This window comes from Neovison vison, chromosome 6 (genome assembly GCF_020171115.1).
Source record: "Neovison vison isolate M4711 chromosome 6, ASM_NN_V1, whole genome shotgun sequence".
Lineage (NCBI taxonomy): Eukaryota > Metazoa > Chordata > Mammalia > Carnivora > Mustelidae > Neogale > Neogale vison.
The window spans coordinates 127,643,769-127,661,811 of NC_058096.1; the positions used below are offsets into that span (position 1 = coordinate 127,643,769).

General features: G+C 40.4%; 2 protein-coding genes across 5 annotated transcripts in view; one reads left to right on the forward strand and one right to left on the reverse strand.

Annotated features, from left to right (window-relative positions):
• Positions 1 to 8,713, forward strand: part of STAG1 (stromal antigen 1) — a 428,984-nt gene extending 420,271 nt beyond the window's left edge. For all 4 annotated transcript variants that reach the window (XM_044252306.1, XM_044252305.1, XM_044252303.1 and 1 more), the window contains 5 exons: positions 2,094 to 2,268; positions 4,421 to 4,531; positions 5,101 to 5,215; positions 6,532 to 6,612; positions 6,698 to 8,713. In XM_044252306.1, the coding sequence (XP_044108241.1) occupies positions 2,094 to 2,268; positions 4,421 to 4,531; positions 5,101 to 5,215; positions 6,532 to 6,612; positions 6,698 to 6,721 (506 nt within the window). In that variant the 3' untranslated portion in view covers positions 6,722 to 8,713. The remainder of the gene's footprint in view (positions 1 to 2,093; positions 2,269 to 4,420; positions 4,532 to 5,100; positions 5,216 to 6,531; positions 6,613 to 6,697) is intronic.
• Positions 8,714 to 13,973: 5,260 nt separating this feature from the next.
• The window catches only part of PCCB (propionyl-CoA carboxylase subunit beta), a 106,911-nt gene continuing 102,841 nt past the window's right edge, over positions 13,974 to 18,043 (reverse strand). Inside the window, exons 11-15 of the mRNA XM_044252308.1 lie at positions 17,779 to 17,886; positions 17,431 to 17,531; positions 16,940 to 17,038; positions 15,486 to 15,585; positions 13,974 to 14,292 (exon numbers count right to left, since the gene is read on the reverse strand). Of these exons, the coding sequence (XP_044108243.1) occupies positions 14,171 to 14,292; positions 15,486 to 15,585; positions 16,940 to 17,038; positions 17,431 to 17,531; positions 17,779 to 17,886 (530 nt within the window). The 3' untranslated portion in view covers positions 13,974 to 14,170. The remainder of the gene's footprint in view (positions 14,293 to 15,485; positions 15,586 to 16,939; positions 17,039 to 17,430; positions 17,532 to 17,778; positions 17,887 to 18,043) is intronic.

Genomic DNA, 18,043 nt, shown 5'->3' on the forward strand with positions numbered 1-18,043 from the left:
TAACCATATATAATTCCCTCACTAATGGGATAATCAGTATTATCTCCAGGATGAAGAAAAGCATACATGAACCAGATAATTTGTTGTTAAATTGCAAAAAGGAAAACTTGCTGTGTGTCAGTTTGAAATTTACCAAGACACTAAGGTAGGTCGTGTGCCAGGCATTCTTAGGAAGCAGTTCATCTGTTTGGAATGAAGATGAGAAAGCTTCACCAGAAGTGTTTTTATTGAGGAATCCTTATGGGTTAGGAGGATCTCTTCAGGAAGAGTGAATTCTTCCTGAAGTTATTCATTAAGTCTTTACCACATACCTTTCTAAGAACTCTGTGAAATGCTGGAGATTAGGTATTAATAAAAATGCTCATAGTACATATGGGAAGACAGAGAAGCAAGCAATTTTAGTTCCACATGGGAAGTGCTCTAATGGGCCAAAAAAGGTTTTCTGGAAACATAAAGGGAGTGATCAGACTTAATGAATCAGGAAAGATTTTTTGGAAAAGATGACATGTAGTAAAGCTGAAAGATGGATTTACTAGGTTAAGAACCTAAATGATATCATTCTTATAAAATTTTAAGTGCAGCAAAAAAACAAAAGTTAGGAATTAAATGTTGAATGGAAAGTGGTTACGAATAAAAGAAAATGAAACCTCTTTTTGCTGGTTAGGTAAAGAAAAGATTGTTGAATAGTGAGCTGCAGATCAGTGCAATGACCTTAACAAGGCAATAGGCTGAATATTTCCAGGAACTAAAAAAGCTGATCTAGAACGAACACATGTATCTGATAATTTTTGAAAACACTGAGAGATGGAATGTTTTCTAGCAAGTGAGGAACTTAACATGCTGCACAAATGTGAGACTTCATGGAGGAAGAAAAACAGTGGGATTCATACTGTGTACTTTGTGATTTAAAATCTTTTTTTTTTTTTTTTTTTTTTTTCATTTAAATTCTTCAGAAGGGAGGGGCGCCTGGGTGGCTCAGTGGGTTAAGCCGCTGCCTTCGGCTCAGGTCATGATCTCAGGGTCCTGGGATCGAGTCCTGCATCGGGCTCTCTGCTCAGCAGGGAGCCTGCTTCCCTCTCTCTCTCTCTCTCTGCCTGCCTCTCCATCTACTTGTGATTTCTCTCTGTCAAATAAATAAATAAAATCTTTAAAAAAAAAAAAATTCTTCAGAAGGGAAAGCATAGTAGTAATACTTTTAAGTCTCCCCATATTAAGAAAATAACTTAGAATGTTTATAGAAACTTCATAATTATGTAACACTATTATCAGCCTATAGTTTAGATACATACATACTTTAATCTGCTCACATCTTTGTAAGTGATCTTCAGAAGAAGGAAGAAACAGCTCCTGGTCCCTTGAAGAAATTTAATTCTAATTACAGAGATAACATATACACTTGACAAATCAGCTGCCAGTGCAGGCCAGAGTATAATTAAATCCTAAGTAAGTAGGAATGATTTTGTTTCCTCTAGAAGTTAAAAAAGAATGGGAAGTGGGGGCTGGGCAGAGTGATTACGGAGGGCTTCCCTAAAGAGGCATGAAAACAGTGAGCCTCTCCTAACTGGATGGCCACACATAATGCACATACAATCTGGCAAAAAGAGTTATTTCTTTGGTGACCAGTTGTGCAGTGGGATCTGTTGATTTCTCAGTAGAGACCTGCCAGACTTCAAGTGCTGCTATCTGGGGCCCCGTGAAGGCCCAGCAAATAGGCCCTTTGTTGCTTGAGTAAAGGAAGGTTACAGAGGTCTCTGGCTGGCCTAATTCTTCCCCTTCTGCCGTGAATTGATCCTTAGAGATGGAGGGACTTTGAAGAGAGGATAAGGTAAGGATAGCTGACATTTGATGGTTACATCCATTACCACATTGATCCTTAAAGCTCTTTCAGGTTGGGTATTGATATCCTCATTTTGTATATGAGAAACATGAGTTTTTAAATTCAGTAACTTACAGAAAGTCACAAGTGAGTCATATAGGTGGGATTCAAGGTAGGCAGTCTAAGCCAGGAACCATGCTCTGCAAGTCTGTGCTATAACTTTCACCAGAGTTCACTCCACTCATGACATTTTATGACTCTAACTGGAATTTTACAGATGAAAGTCTGGATAATACATGGCTAAACAGGACTGACACCATGATTCAGACTCCTGGCCCCCTTCCAGCACCACAGCTCACTTCCACTGTACTTCGGGAGAATACCCGGCCCATGGGAGAGCAGATCCAGGAACCTGAGTCTGAACATGGTTCTGAACCTGACTTTTTACACAAGTAAGTAGTGAAAATTCATGTTCTTGGTATAAAACCTTTAATTGTTAAAGAAAAAAAAAGCTTGTATCAAATAAAAACTTTGTTAAAACATATTATTGGTTAGTTCATGAGAAAAAAACCACAAGCAGAGGTAAATAATTAATATTAGAAAATATATAATAAGTCTGCCAATACTTGTTAGATATCAGTTAATCGAAGTCCAGAGAACTTTAAAGCATAGTATCTCACTAAGTGCTGATCTCAGTTGAAGTTTACGGATTCACTGGGCAAGTCTCTTTGTTCTCAGGGACTTGCGAAAAAGACATCCGGTTCACTTCCTTGGAAAGAAAGTCTATTATAAGAGTCTCTGCTAAGGTTCTTACTAGTCTGAACACCAAATAAATAGACTACTCCTTTTATCAATCCATTTAATTAATAGTACTTTGTCTTGGTCAAGTTTATATTTTAAAAATCTGTTATGGATTAAGATATTTGTCAGGATACTGGATAAATTCTGAGAACAGTTGCCCTTTCTCTAAGAGAGAATCAAAGCCCCTTACTTTTTCCCACACTAGTAATTAGTATGTTTTCTAGTACCAGGGCCCCAAAATTTTGGAAAAGGCAGGATGATGGTATGACTTAAAATTTCTTTGTTATTTTCCATTCAACTTTGAAGTTGTCCTAGTTCTTTGTGTTTCTGTTCATACTGGGGTAATGCTATGAATTACTCTAATGGATGAGAGAATTCTCAGTTGAACTCAACAAACGTAGCAGGTTGAAAAAGGAAAGAGGCAGTGTTAGAATTATCCAGATCCTTGGTTTTCATAAAGCATCTTTGCCCAGAGGATCTGCCTTTCTTCAAAGCTAAAAGGATAATTGTTGTCAGCCACTGCATAACAGCATTCATAGAGGGTAGTCCGCGTTATGATCAGCATTCCCGCCCTTCTTCCTAGGGGATGAATTCTTCCTTATTTGAGCAGCCTGTCTAACTTCCCTGACTTTACCACTTGTTAGTTACTCCCCTCTGTGGTCTACTTTTCCCTGCTGTTTATCATTTTAATCAAGGTGGTAGCCATACATGATTCAAAGACAGTTGCTCAGAGAGAACTTCATGCGACAGATGTAATCTATTAAAAACCATTAAGGTTTACATCCTGTAAAATCCCCAAGAGGCAAATTTATGCAAGTGTCCATGTGCCAGTAAGTGTACAGGGCAGGTGCAAATTAGCCCAACATGTACCTGACTCCAGATCTCTTCAGAAGGACTAAGAAAAAAATGTGTTAATACCTTTCCTTGTTCAACTCTGGAGAGCTCTGAGCCACAAGACCAGCATCATTTCTGCCCCTTAGGGGACTGGTTGTCCAGTAGGAACACTTGTGAGCAGGGCAGCAGCTAGATACAGAGGTCTCAGAAGCACTCTTGTTTGACAGAGACTTGGGGAACAAAGCTGATAAATTAAGCACCTGTAGGGGAGGGAAAGGTTTTACCCCACCCTCTTAAGATCCCTGACTGGGTCTGAAAATTTAAACAGACACATTTTATTGAATTCTTTACATGTACATGGGAGCTTTTACCCATAGAATGAAGACTTGAAGAAGTTACCAAAACAGGGAGCTTTTATACCTTTTAGACAAAGAATAAATTTGTGAAGAATAGACAAGACAAAGGGATTTGGACTAGGAGTAGTGGAGCTAAGACTATGTAGTCCATAACATCCTTAATTGGGAAGATAAGGATTAGTTCAACAAGGTGTGTTTGTAGTTTCCTCTGGTGCCATCTCTGGGTTGGTAAGAGTCTGTCTCCCGTAAAATAAGAATTTATTTCCTGCCTTTAGGCAGAAAAGGAGGAGCTTTTTCTTTGTTCCCTGCTTCTTAATTGCCTTCAGCTCAAAATAACCTTTATCTCTGAGGCAGTATTTTGGGGTGACATGCTTCAGTTTCCTTTACACCTAACAACCAGCCCTTGGAGACTTAGGCATCTCTTTGGACAACTTACTGACATTTCTGCAAAGATAGATCCTTCGATAATGATCTGTCTCACCCTTAACTCTCTAATAAATTCCAGCTAATTCCCCATACATGGGGATTAGGCCAGCCAACGATGGCCTTCTTGGCATGGGACTGATTAGCTAAATTCATCTTTCGCCAGAAAATGAATAATGTATTCTCTTAGTCCTCAGATGCAGATCTCTTGGTTAGGCCAACCAAAATTAGAAGATTTAAATCGGAAGGACAGAACAGGAATGAACTACATGAAAGTGAGAACTGGAGTAAGGCATGCCGTGTAAGTGTTACATTAAGTATCACAAGAACATAATGACTATGTGATGCTGTTCATTTTGTGGAATGATGGCTCTCCTCTGACATTTGGTCTCAGAAGAGGAGTTAAGATCATAATCATAATTCAGGATTTGCTGTGCAATGTAGGGTAGAAATAGAGGGTGTGGACTTCTGAGGCTTTCGCCATTTAAATCCTAATGCTGCCACTTGCCAGCTCTGTGGCCTTGGGCGGGCTCCAAACCTCAGTGCCTCAGGTTCTTCATTTGTAAATTTGGGATAATAGTACCAGTCACATAGAGTCTTGTGGGAATTCATACATAGCTAAATAATGTTAACTTCTGTTGTTACTGCATTTAAATTATGCTTCCTTTTGCTAAGTGGAGATGAAATCTTGAATGAAACAAATGAATGATCCTTAATTATCTGTAGGAGTTCAGGATCATAATCTGTGGAGCCTGTGGGTTGTGACTGGAACATGTGCTTTCACTGGTTAGAAGACCTACTGTAAGAAAGAGCCAGGACTCCAAATTTGATGAGTCTGAACAGCATCTGATTATGCTTTTTCCTTATCAGTCGGGGCCTAATGGAGGAAGATGCTGAGCCCATCTTTGAAGATGTGATGATGTCATCCCGGAGTCAGTTAGAAGATATGAATGAAGAATTTGAAGACACCATGGTTATTGATCTGGTAAGGAAATTTCAGTACATTTTCTTCTGTTAAAATAAGTGAAAGTGTTGGTGTAAAATGATGCTCTTGTTTTCAGAACCCCATGAGAAGGAGAGGTGTAGAGGTTGTAAATGTAGCAGCAGGAAGGACCAGTGTAATTCTTTAGCACATCTGGATGAGCTTGTATTTTTCAAGCCTGCTTTTCTAAGCAGTCAGATTTTAAATTCTGGCAATAACAGGAACTGGCTCCTTATTACCTTCTTGAGAAGGGGCTCACACTAGATCTCTCTCTTAGTATAGTGTGTACATTTGGTCTCAAACTAACTTGGGAGTCTAATGATATATACAGTATTTTCCAGCATAGCAACCAAACACGGAATATGGACCGTATTTGTTTGGTGTGAAATAAGAAATTACTGACTTTGTCAGGAATAGTAATGCATGAGGGTTTATTTTTTGTTTTTTAATTTCTATCAGAGATACATTTTGAAACAGTTACAGGTGAAATAACAGGAAAAAAACAAAACAAAACATAAAACAGGAGACTCACTGAAACAAAATTGGCCAAAGGTTTGACAGTTAAAGCTAGGTGATGGGTATATGGGAGTTCATTGAACTACTTTATGTATTTGCTGCGGCTGCTATACAAGTACCACTGACTGGTAGCTTAAACAACAGAAGTTTTCTCACATTTCTGGAGGCTAGAAGTTTGAGATCATGGTGTCAGGGAGACTGATTTAATTCTGAGGCTTCTGTCCTTAACTTGTAGATGGTCATCCTCTCCCTTTATCTTCATATGATCTTTCCTGTGTGTCTCCTTTTCTTATAAGGATATGAGTCAAAATAGAGTCCACCCACGTGACCTCATTTTACCTCAGTTATTCCCTTTTTATAGGTCCTGTCTCCAAATAACCTGTCTCCTCTTCTGAGGTACTAGGGTTTAGGTCTTCAATATATGAATTTAGGGGGACATAGTTTAGCCCATAACATTCAGCTTGGTCACTTTTCTAAGAAATGTAAAGGAGATCATGTCACTCCGGTCTCTCCCCTCCCATCAGCAGCTTTCCGTCTACATGCTTTGGGGAATGTAGGGATGAATTCTATAATCATTCCATGATTCAAAGGCATGTTCTATGTTTGTATGCCCCAAAATTATTTATATGCATTTCCATATTCAGTTTATTCACTTTTTTTTAAGTGTATGCTCCATGTAAAAGCCACATTCTTTTCCTTTTAAAATTAGATCCTCAACAGCTTTATTTTGTGGTACCTTCAGAAATATTAGCTGCTTACCATCTTAATGTAGCTCAAGAAAACATTTTCACTTCTCTTTCCAGCCCCCATCAAGAAATCGGCGAGAGAGAGCTGAGCTGAGGCCAGATTTCTTTGATTCCGCAGCTATCATAGAAGACGATTCAGTAAATGTTAAACTATTACTGCTTTTTATTTATGATTTCTGGGTCTTGTTATACACAAAGTTAATTGTGTTTCTCATTTTTCTAGGGATTTGGAATGCCTATGTTCTGAAGTCTGAAGAAAATTTACAAATATGGAACTCTATTATTTAGAGCTAGAGGCCTATATACTGTGATAGCTTGTATGGGGGAAAAAACACTTTTGATGTGATCTGATTTGTTTTTTAATCAAATGATTGAGGTCAATCCCTTTTTGCAGTGGCAGAAGAGGAGCATGTAAATTACCCAAGGGAATGTTGGTGAATGTCACCTCAGAAAGACTGACCTGAAAAATCATTTGTGTCCTAATATTGGACTTACCCAATACAGATGTGTGTGTTTTTCTGGAGGGAGGAAAAAATTTTAAATTTTTAAAACAGCTGTCAAGATAAACACTGTTATACACCTGTTTTATGAAAACAGCATTGAGTAAAAAAAAAAAAAAAAAATATTTTTAACTTTATTTTCCTGTTGTACAATTTAAAAACCGTTTTAACATTTTGCCTTTTTATGTTTTAAAAGCTAACCATTTTTATTAAACCTATGAGTAAGCAGCTCATCCTAATTGCCGAAGAGTGTTTTGGAGCTCACTGGATTTGGTTGACCTTGTGGAACACAGAAATACGGAGGAGCAGAATATTGACAAGCTAAGATGAAATTCTGACAGTGCATCTCTGCCAAAAACCACACACCCTCTGTGGATATGGATTCCCAGATTTTATATACTCTTGAATAAAAAGGTTTATTTTTATTTATAAGGGGGCATAAAATAAGAAATGTCCATGCAGCCATTTTCCAACAGATGCTGTACACCATTCATTTTATATAGAATAGGGAGATTCAAATACAGTACATTTTCTATTGGTATTTGTTCTGTGCATTTTTAGCAACTTCTACCAGCAAATAAAGTATTCTCAGAAAAACAAAAATGGTTCTCAAGTTATCAGTTTGCTGTTTTTACTACTTATTTCATGCCCTGCCAAATTCAAGTTACATAGACTTCCGTTTTCTTAAAAAGATAATCATGAAGAACTTCTTTGCCATTCAAAAGTAATTTTAAGTGTAACATAACTGTGTCTACTTCCCATGCACTTAATACCTTATGCGCTGATTTTGTGAATTAAGTTTACCAATTATAGAAGTATGTGCTGCATAGAAGTCTGTGCTTAGAGGGTGAAGTTCCTAAGCTTACCTTGAAATACAGCTACATTTCAGTGTTAAATGTGCATTTTAATTATTTTGGGTAAAGAAATTATGAATCTTCAGGACAGCCTTCAGTGGTTTAGTTATGTTCTGCTTAGACTTTTATGACTTGCTGCTATTGTTTTTAAAAGCCCACTTAGTTTCTACCTTCCAGATTTTTTAAAGTAAGCCTCAATTCCAAACCAATCCATCCACAGCTGTTTGTGGGCTGGTTTTTAAAGTAACTGCAACAGAATCATGAGGCTTTCCCTTCTTACCAAAAATGAAAAGCATTTTTTCACCAATCTGTGCACCCAATGATTATTTTTTGTTGGGAAAGCAAATGGATTATTCATTCTTTTAGTAAACACAAAACAGATTTTTCTCAATGTTTGTACAGTTCTGAAAAAACCTGGTCACCAAAAATGTTATATCTGCTAATTTAGCAATTCCTGGGCTCCAGTTTGAGGGGCTGGGGTCTCGCTTTCTTCCAGGAATGTGGGCCTCACTGGACATGAAGGGGCAGGAATACCTGGACTGTCCACTACTGCCAGCCCTGCCTACAGTTCTGGCCAAGGAGGAAGCTGGGAAGTACCCTAGCACATGCACAGAGTGATCCTTTGCTTGACAGTTTCATACGGAAAACAGATGCTGACTTAGAATTGTAGGCTAACTACCATGCAACAAGAAAAAAGGCTTAATATCTACTCCAATGGGTTTGCAGTTCAGTTTGAAGTCAATCGAATTTTTGTATTTTCAGTGTCTCCCTGATTGGTTTTGCTAGTAATTCTGTAAATTGTACATTTGCAATATGAGGTTTTTTTCCTTTTGTACAATTTGAAACTGATGCTTCACCTTTCCTTTAATAAACTATTCAAAATCAGGCTTGTGGTAGTCGTCCTATTCTTACTAGGTAACGTTTTAAAGAGATGATTTTCTGCTCTGGAGAATTTGTTCAAAGTTTGCACATTCTGATAATTAACTGTATCAGTGAGTTTTGTTTGGTTTTGCTGTTGTTGTTCTAGGAAAAGAAATTTAGGACGAGTTCATTCGTTTTCTTTCATTCCCTGGAGAAGTCTGTAGTTCTCACAGGCTGAGTTTTCAAGGAGACATTCAGGGTTTATAGCCTGGATCCTTCCCCTGCCTAAAATCCAGCCCCTAGGCTTATGCATGATTACCACCTAACAGCAACCTATTAAAGATCATTTGGATTCTACAGGGCTGTGTAAGAGTTTCTCTTGATACTGGTGCCAGATATCACTCTTAAAAACTCATGCCCTACACTTAATGGTCCTGGCCTTGTTCTCTGGGCTGTGTTCATTACGTGGCCTAAGATGTTAGTGCAGGAAACCCAGGGATGCAAGGGCTAAATCAGCAGGTGGACTCTCCAGGCAGCCACATAGGAAGTAGTAAAGAAGAGGCTCTGTGCAGCTCATCTTTGGAATTAAAAGCTTAGGAAACTAGACCAGAGCTTTACCCAATGTGACTCTACCTTGGGACAAACTTGAAACCTCCCAGATGTGACTTGACTGTGACTTTCTATTGGGCCCTGCTTCCAGAAGAGAATCCATCAAATAGGGAACAGTGTCTTCATGGAAAATAAAGACCTAGTGCCCCCACCTCGGGCTTTTGATACCAAACCAAACTCAGGTAAGGTTCCATACCTGCCTTCCTATGTCCCTTGCTCCATTGGGGTCTTCATTACACATCACTTTTTGCAGTCAGATGCTTCAGCACTGAGCTATACCCTCATATGTCACTTTTTGAAGGACAGCTTTGTGCTCCCAAGGACACATAAAGGAGGCATTACTCACCATCCAGGAGAGTAGGTACATAGAACCTCCTTACTAAGGCTGCCACATCTACCCAGATGTGCTGGCTGGATTCCACAGAGTCCCCAAACTGAGGCTTTGCCCATTCAGTAGCCATAGCTCCTGTTTGGCATGGTGGAGATTCCATGCCTACAGAGGTATAACAGTGTGAGGACCAGTGGTTCTCCCTAAAAATATAAAACCACAGCTCTCTAGAAATCCTTTAGATTCAGAAAGACATAAAATATATGTTAAACAGGTGAAGTTTAGGCTGGTCCAACAACCCTATTAAAAGTGTTAACTCAGGGGTGCCTAGGTGGCTCAGTGGGTTAAAGCCTCTGCCTTCAGCTTGGGTCATGATCCCAGGCTCCTGGGATTGAGCCCCTCATTGGACACTCTGCTTAGCAGGGAGCCTGCTTCCCCTTTTCTCTCTGCCTGCCTCTCTGCCTACTTGTGATCTCTGTCAAATAAACAAAATATTCAAAAAAAATAATTTTTTTTTTTTTTTAAATTTTAAAAGTGTTAACTCAGTGTATGGGTGAGTGTCCTTCACAGGCTTCTCTGACTGGACAGACCATATCTGAAGCACCAGCAGCAGCCAAAGCATCAGTGCATCCAGAGGCAGAGAACTCACTGAAGAAGCCAAGACATAGTGAGAAGAGAAGCTGGAAGAACTTCCTGTGAACACAAGCAACTGGAAGGCTGAATGTGCTCCCCATTATTCTAGCAATTCAAAAAGAGGTCATCACGCATGAGGTAGGAAAGCTTTCCAAATTTAGTAGCTCTTTGGGTTGAAACAATCCCAGTGGCGCCAACTATGACCCTTCTCACTCCACCCTTAGGAGTTCATCCCACCTATTTCATCAGCTGAGAAGCAGTGCTCTGAATAGTTAGAAGACAGCCTTAGAGTTCAGACAAATCTGGCTGGGTTCCAATCACAGCTTCACCACTTTAGCTGTGGCTCAGAAAGAATTAGTTTACTTAAGGCAACAGGGACAGGCCCAATAGGACACTTGCAGTACCTCTTAAACTTTACCTCAATTCTCACCATATTGCCTGCTTTCAGTCTAAAGACAGACACATGGCACTATTGCTCTTCTCTGCTCAGTAAACCCAATTCTCTGGCTGCAACTCTACAGTTTTCTTTTTCCCCTTAAGGACAGAATACCAGATGGGAAAGGCATTCCTCAACAGCAGCCACTGGAGAATATTCTGCCATCATTAAGGCATTCTGTCATCCATAGATGCTGGTCTACTTGCAAGGTCTTGCAGCTTTGTGTTTCCTTGGCCAGCAGGCTTGGGTCATTGGATGGGATTTTCTCCACCTCTTCGAGAGGCCCAAAACAAGCCCTTCTCATGTCCAGATTTCACAACCTGGTAAAACACATCTTGGACCCTCTTCCTCAAAAAGGAAAAAAACACATAAGCTTGTATATGTATTATTTTCAAATGTGCTATAGCAGTCATCCTCCAAATAGTCCAAACCTTAGGTTAGCTCACCCCAGAAACTGGAACTAGCCAAGAAATTTTAAGCTATTTGAGCCACATGCTAACCAACCTGCATGACTTCGTAAGAGGCCTGTAAAAGCCCAGGAGTCAACTGTCACTTCTTTCCCATGGTCTGTAGTCTTTCTGCTGGTACCAAACGGGTATAAAGAACCTCTGGCCAAACAGTCTTTACCCCTAGAAAGTCACCATCTACTCATGAAGACAAAAACATGTATACAGAAAAAAAAATGCATGATCAGATGCTTTAGAAAAAACACCTGTAATTACACCTGTAATAAAAGCATGCAGGTCAAGATAAACCAAGTCAGGTCCTTTTGTAAGCATAAGCAAATTGGAGCTATTCAACAAGAGGGTGTTCCAAGGGGTAATGACGGGGCTGTAGGCTTAAACTCAGTTGGCAAGGAAGGGAGGGACACAGAAACTGTGGGGGCTGAAGATTTTGGAGAGCAGGGTACTATGCACTGGAAGTGTAGGCAGAAGAATGCAAACAAATCTGGACCTAGAATTAGTCTAGTAGCTCAACAAAATTTCTGGCTTTAAGAGTAGGCCATAAAGAAACGAGACGTGCACTTAGAGCCTGGCTACCTGGAATGATGGGGGGGTGGCTGGTAGAAATGGGAAAAGTAGGTAAGATAGTCATGTACTGATTTAGCTCAAGTTGAGCTCTAAATGATAGAACATTCAAGCTCCTTTGGAGCTAAGGATCTAGGACAAGGGAAAGTCATCAGTGGTGGGAAGACTCAGGGCTCTCACCACAGAGAAAAGCACACCGCATGGGGCATTCTGAAACAGCACTCCATAGTTGTTGACCTTTATGCTGAAACCACTTAAAATCTCCATTTCTAATAATGCTCTATATACTCAGCCAAATAAAGTCAACAAAGATGGGTGGGGGGGTGGGGGACTTCTAAAAAGAAGAAAAGGACTGTCTTTCAACTGGGTAACATAAATACGAATAACTTGACCATGTACCTTCAGGTTAAAGCAAAAGAAATGCAAGAGAGTCTTGAACTTAAAACTTAAAAGTTCTCAAACTTTTTGTATTTAGTGTAAGATTGAGCAAATGAGGAAATTATACTGAAGATATGGGACCCAGTTATACCACTGTGAGATAAATACATAAATACAGAATAGGGGAAACCAAAGAAGAAACTGTACGTTGATTGGGAAGTTCCCAGTATGAACTCATGATTTTAAATATATATGTAATAAATATATAATACATATACATGGCCCCCATATACCTTTATATTCATAAGTTTGTATAAATATTTCCTAGTCTGCTGAAAATACCTAGAAGCAATGTAAGCATCTGCCAATTTTAGCTTCTAAATGACATCTACTAAAAGAAACCAGCACTTGGGAGAAATCACTGAATCCAGGGGTAGGCAAGGAAAATAGAAGATGAGCCTGGTACATTATTCTGTGTCAAAAATTTAAGGAAGTATGCTAAAAATTATTGGGACATAAAAAAAGATCAAAGAGCCAGCTTTAAAGAAGCTCCTGTTGAAATTTTGTGTCAAAATGAGTAACACCTTAAATTTTAAAAGAATTCATGAGTTCTTTCTTCTTTGATATAGTAAGCCACTAAAATAAACATTTATGAGGCACCTATTATATACCAAACACATTTCAACAATAATATATGCTTTCTAATATCTCTTGGGGGTGGAGTTAGGGATGGAGCAGGGAGAAAAATGTAATGAACTATTAAAATACATGTTTGGAAATTTGACAGGGTGATAGCATAATAAGAAAAGTTATTTCAGGAAAATGTTTTTTAAAAAAGAATGAGTCTAAACAGATACTGAAGAAATTAAGAAAGCTCTTCCAGGAAACTAACAACTAACAAATGCAGACATAATGATAGGGTTAGAAATGAAACATTTTAGAATCAACACAGGATAGCTGAGGCAAGATTCATCAATGGATGAAAAGTACTAGATGAAAGTTTGTTGACAGGCTTAAAGAATGTCCCCAGATCAGTTATTAATTACAAAGAAAAAATGGTAACCTTTGTAGTCACCACCATAACCAAGTGATGAGTCAATTTCATCAATGATGGGGGAAAAACTAGCATAGTGTGCTTCCTAATGTGATACAGAGAACACTCTTGTGTATAACTCTGTTTCTAGATGTTCAGATCTAGGTAAATCAGACAAACCCAAATTGAGGGACACTCTACAAAATGATTGGTAACTACTCTTCCAAAATGTCAATGTAATGAAAGACTGTAAGACAATGAACCTTGGTTCTTAGGAAATAAACACTGATGTTTGGTGGTACAAGGGGATGAAGTGTCATGATTCTGCAAATTAGTCTCAAATGGGTCAATAAAAATAATAAGTAATAATTATATGTTTATGGAAGGGATGTAACAAATGTAGATAATTAACTGATATTCAAGGTGAAAGGTATACAAGTACCACTCCTGCAACATTTCTATAGGTTTGAAAATTTCCAAAATAAGTTTTTCAAAATGTGAGAACACATTTCTGAAAAGCACCTAATACAGAGTACTACAGCTTACTGAGCATCCATTCTGCCAGACACAACTGCGAACATCTCACTTAATCCTCAACAATTCCTAAAGGAATTGAGGGCACATTATTAAATACTATTTAAAAGTAAACAACTGAAGCCTAAGCAGGTAGGTACTTGGCCCTAAAAAATGCTCACCTACCAAGAAAAAAATATGGGGAAAAAGGAAAAATATACACAGAGGTGTCAAATAAGGGTCAGCTATAAGTGATAATACTCTATGTACTGTTTTCTTGATTTTTCAGGTTTCTACCATTAAAAATGAGATCTTCCCAAAAAAACAGCAGTTAAAACAAATTTTTAATAAAGTAAATAATTTTAACAGTAAGGCATAAATGAAATCTTCCTAGAATTTAATAAACAGCCAATTCAAGTAATTACCAGTATTCAGATTTCTGGGTACCATGATTGCAAAAAGCAAGGACAGGTATGAATGGCCAGGCAGTAACTGGCTCTTGGTTTATTATCCTTCGACTCATTTACAGTGGAATATTGGCATGTTTCCTCCAAGGGCGCTGTACCTTCTTGCTGGCCAAGACATCCAGATCACAGCAGATTCGCGCTCTTGTAGAGGAAGGCTGGATGATGTCATCCACAAATCCTGGTGAAGCACAGAAAAAGAAGTAGATCATCTGCATCCCCAGATAATGCCACCCCTCAATCTATGTTCAGCCTGGGCACCATCACTGGGGCCAAAAGTGTGAGCCAGACCCAAGTTACTGTAAGTGGGCCCACTTATGTGAACCTTCCCCTGCATCCTAGGAGCATCCCTGTTCCTCTGGCAGGGCCCCAACTCTGGCCTGGAAGCACTTGGCAAGAGAATATGAAATCTGATCCCTTCCCTGTCAAGATAAAGTCAACAGGAAATAAAAGTTAAGAAAACACATTAGTATTTTCAAAAATCACTACACTTCCTCATGTCCCTGTAACATAAGTTCCTCTGCATGTGATTTCACCACTCCTCCCATCAAGGATTCAGTTTCCTCACTTGGCCTTGTGACTTGCTTTGAGCAACAGAATATGGCAAAAGTGACACTGTTCAATTTCCAAATCTAGGTCTCAAGGTGCCTTGCAGCTTTTCCTCCTACCCTCTTGTTACCCTCAGGGCACCATAAGTGTGGAGTAGCCGCGTTAAAAATAAGAAACTATGTGCAGCGGTCGAGTGGACAGCCAACAGCAGCCATGTAAGTGAAGCCATCTTGGACCATCCAGCCCCAAACTACCAATTCACTATCTTTGCATGATTTATCCCAGGCAAGACCAGCAGAAGAGCCACCTAAGTGAACCCAGACCAAATCGATGACCCTCAGAAACATGAGCAAAAAAAAAAAAGGAAGGGAGTGCCTAAATGGCTCAGTTGGTTGGGCATCTGTCTCTGGCTTGGATACTAGGATCAGCCCCATGTCAGTCTCCCTACTCAGGGAGCCAGCTTCTCCCTCTCCCCCAACCTCATGCCCTCTCTCTCTCTTTCTCAAATAAATTATTTAAAAAAAAAAAAAAAAAAGTTGGTTGTTTAAGCCGCTCTGTTTTAGAGCAAGTTTTTACACAAAATTTAAGTAACTGGAACAACACTAAGAAATTTAGCCATTTCAGCAATGTTGTTTTGATCCTGGTTACCAAAGCAGCATAGATACCATCCTTAAGTGATGACTGCCCAGGGACAATCCCACCCCTCACTCATCTCTAGGTTCAACTGCAAGGGCAAAGGGAAGTTATGTGAGACTTTGTGGAGTAAAAGAATCAGCAAGTGACCCAGCAAATGACCAAGGCTGCCCTCCCCACCACAGTCCCTACCTCTCACTGCAGCAGGAAAGGGGTTGGCAAACTTCTCAATATACTCTGCCTGAGCAGCTTCCACATTCTCATGCCCTTTGAAGATGATCTCCACAGCACCCTGTCATGAAAGTAGTTAATGAACTTAAATGGCAGTCCCAACCTTGGTAGACCTCCCTCAACTCACTACCACAGTGTGTGGTTGTGAACTTTGTGATAAATCCAAGTGCCCTGGAGAGAAAGGGCATAGAGGTAAACACTGTTGGAGTCAACCATCATGATTCCAGGAGCTTTGTGATGGGACTTTCAGCTGTGGCCCCAATGACAGGCAGCCCAGGCAAAGCCAATAGTTTGTGTCACCAGATTCCATCCTACTCCGTCCACTTGCATCTCTCCTTCTTTGAGGCCAAGATGTTTGGCCTGTTTTCCACTGTTAGATCCATGGTCCCCTGTATCAAGGGAAATAAAATGCCCTGTTTCTTTTTTCTTATCCTGAGTATGCAATTCATTGGCCAAAGGCAGACAGACTGGACTGCAAATGTCCAAGTACAGAGGTCTAAAAGATGAGCCTTGACCTCAGAACCCCTAAAAGTCAGCTATGGGGAGAGCCAAGGGAGTTAGCTTGTACAATTCCAATAGCTGTTTCAAAATAGGAAAGGAGTGGGGACCACAGCAGGAAGTACAGCAGTCCCCCCTCATCCACAGTTTCAGTTACCCAGGATCAACCACACTCCAGGAGAAGACAGATGAACCTCCTGACATTAGTGCCTATGTTCTTCACCTCCATCTTACCATCTCACATCACAAGAAGAGTGAGTAACAGATATTTTGAGACACCACATTCACACAACTTTTTTTACAGTATATTGTTATAATCATTCTATTTTATTATTGTTAATTTCTTATAGTGCCTAGTTTATAAGTTAAAGATTATCATAAGTACCTAAGTATGTGTAAGAAAAAAACAGCATATATAGGGTTCAGTATTATCCTGGTTTTATAGGCCTCCACTGGGGGTGCTGGAGCGTGCCCCCTATGGATAAGGGGGAGGGGGCACTACTAGACCTTGCCCAGAGTCACCAGGGGTCAGAACTACAGTTCAGCTTCTGTGGGCTAAAAGGAATGGCTCTAGCCCCCATCCTGAGATGGAGTTACAGGGAATGTCCAACCTCCCAATGGCCAGTTCAGCTGACTCAACCCTTTCGCTTTTACTGATAATCTCAAAACCCCTTCAGGGGCCCTCCCATCCTGAGCATGAAGATACCAGCATGTGCCTGGAGTGAGACGGCAGGACAGGAGCCAGAGCTGGCCCTGGGGCTCAAGGAGGGAGACTTTCCAAGGTCTAGGCCCCAGCTCCCTAGAATCCTGGCCCATCCGAGGGATCCCAGCATCTCTCCAGCATTTCCCACCTATGAGCTCCTGCTAGGAGAGTGGAGTACCTGCACCCAGCCAAAGGGAAAGCTAGAAGCCCTCACCTTTGCTCCCATGACTGCAATCTCTGCTGTAGGCCAGGCATAGTTGATGTCGCCACAAAGGTGCTTGGAGCTCATGACGTCATAGGCACCACCATATGCCTAGAACAGACCCAAATGCTAAATGTTAGAGCCCGAGTCAAAGAGATCATGCCCTGAAACATCCTAAGAACCCAAGTGAATACAAAAAGAAGAGCCCTCCTGGGCAACTGAAGGCCCAGTGTCTCTGAGGCCAGGAAGCCAGGGCAGAGAATATCTGGACACAACCCAGAGGCCTTTCACAGTTACTATTCACTGTCTTTGCTGGCTTTTTCCCACTGATGCTTCCAGTTCCCAGAAAGGACCACCAACATATCCACAAGGCTGTAAAAGGTCTTTTTAAGGGTGAGCAAGGTGTACTCCTTTTCCCAACCCTCCTGAAACTCTTGGCCAGACCTCCAAAGATGGCCATGCTGCCAGGAGTGGGCTCACAGCCTCTGATACAAGTTCCTCACCTTCCTGGTGATGACTGTGATTTTGGGTACAGTTGCCTCAGCAAATGCGTAGAGAAGCTTCGCACCATGCCGGATGATGCCCCCATATTCCTGTGCTGTACCTAGGTCATTAGGAAGAGTTACTAGATACAAGAGTTCTCACATGGTTTGAGGGCCTATGAGGTCTTCCCCCGCTCCCCAGAGGGCTAGGACAGAGCAACCCCCATCCCATAGCCCCATCTTTCAGACATCTAGAATACAGAGATGTCACAAATCCTTAGAGAATTTTGCAAGAAAACCTCCAAATAAAGTGGGTGCCTTATCGGGCAAAAACACCTCTCCCAGTCCCCACTTCTTTCAATGACTTACCAGGCAGAAAGCCAGGGACATCAACAAAAGTGATGAGTGGAATATTGAATGCATCACAGAATCGGACAAAACGAGCCCCTTTCACAGATGAATTAATATCCAAACATCCTAGAATGAGAGAGATTGTCCATGCTGAGCTTCTGGGCAATTTCCAGTTCCATCCACATGGGAATGTACCCTCAGCAAACCATCCAGAGCTGATTTTTTTTTTTTAAAGATTTTATTTATTTATTTGACAGAGAGAAATCACAAGTAGATGGAGAGG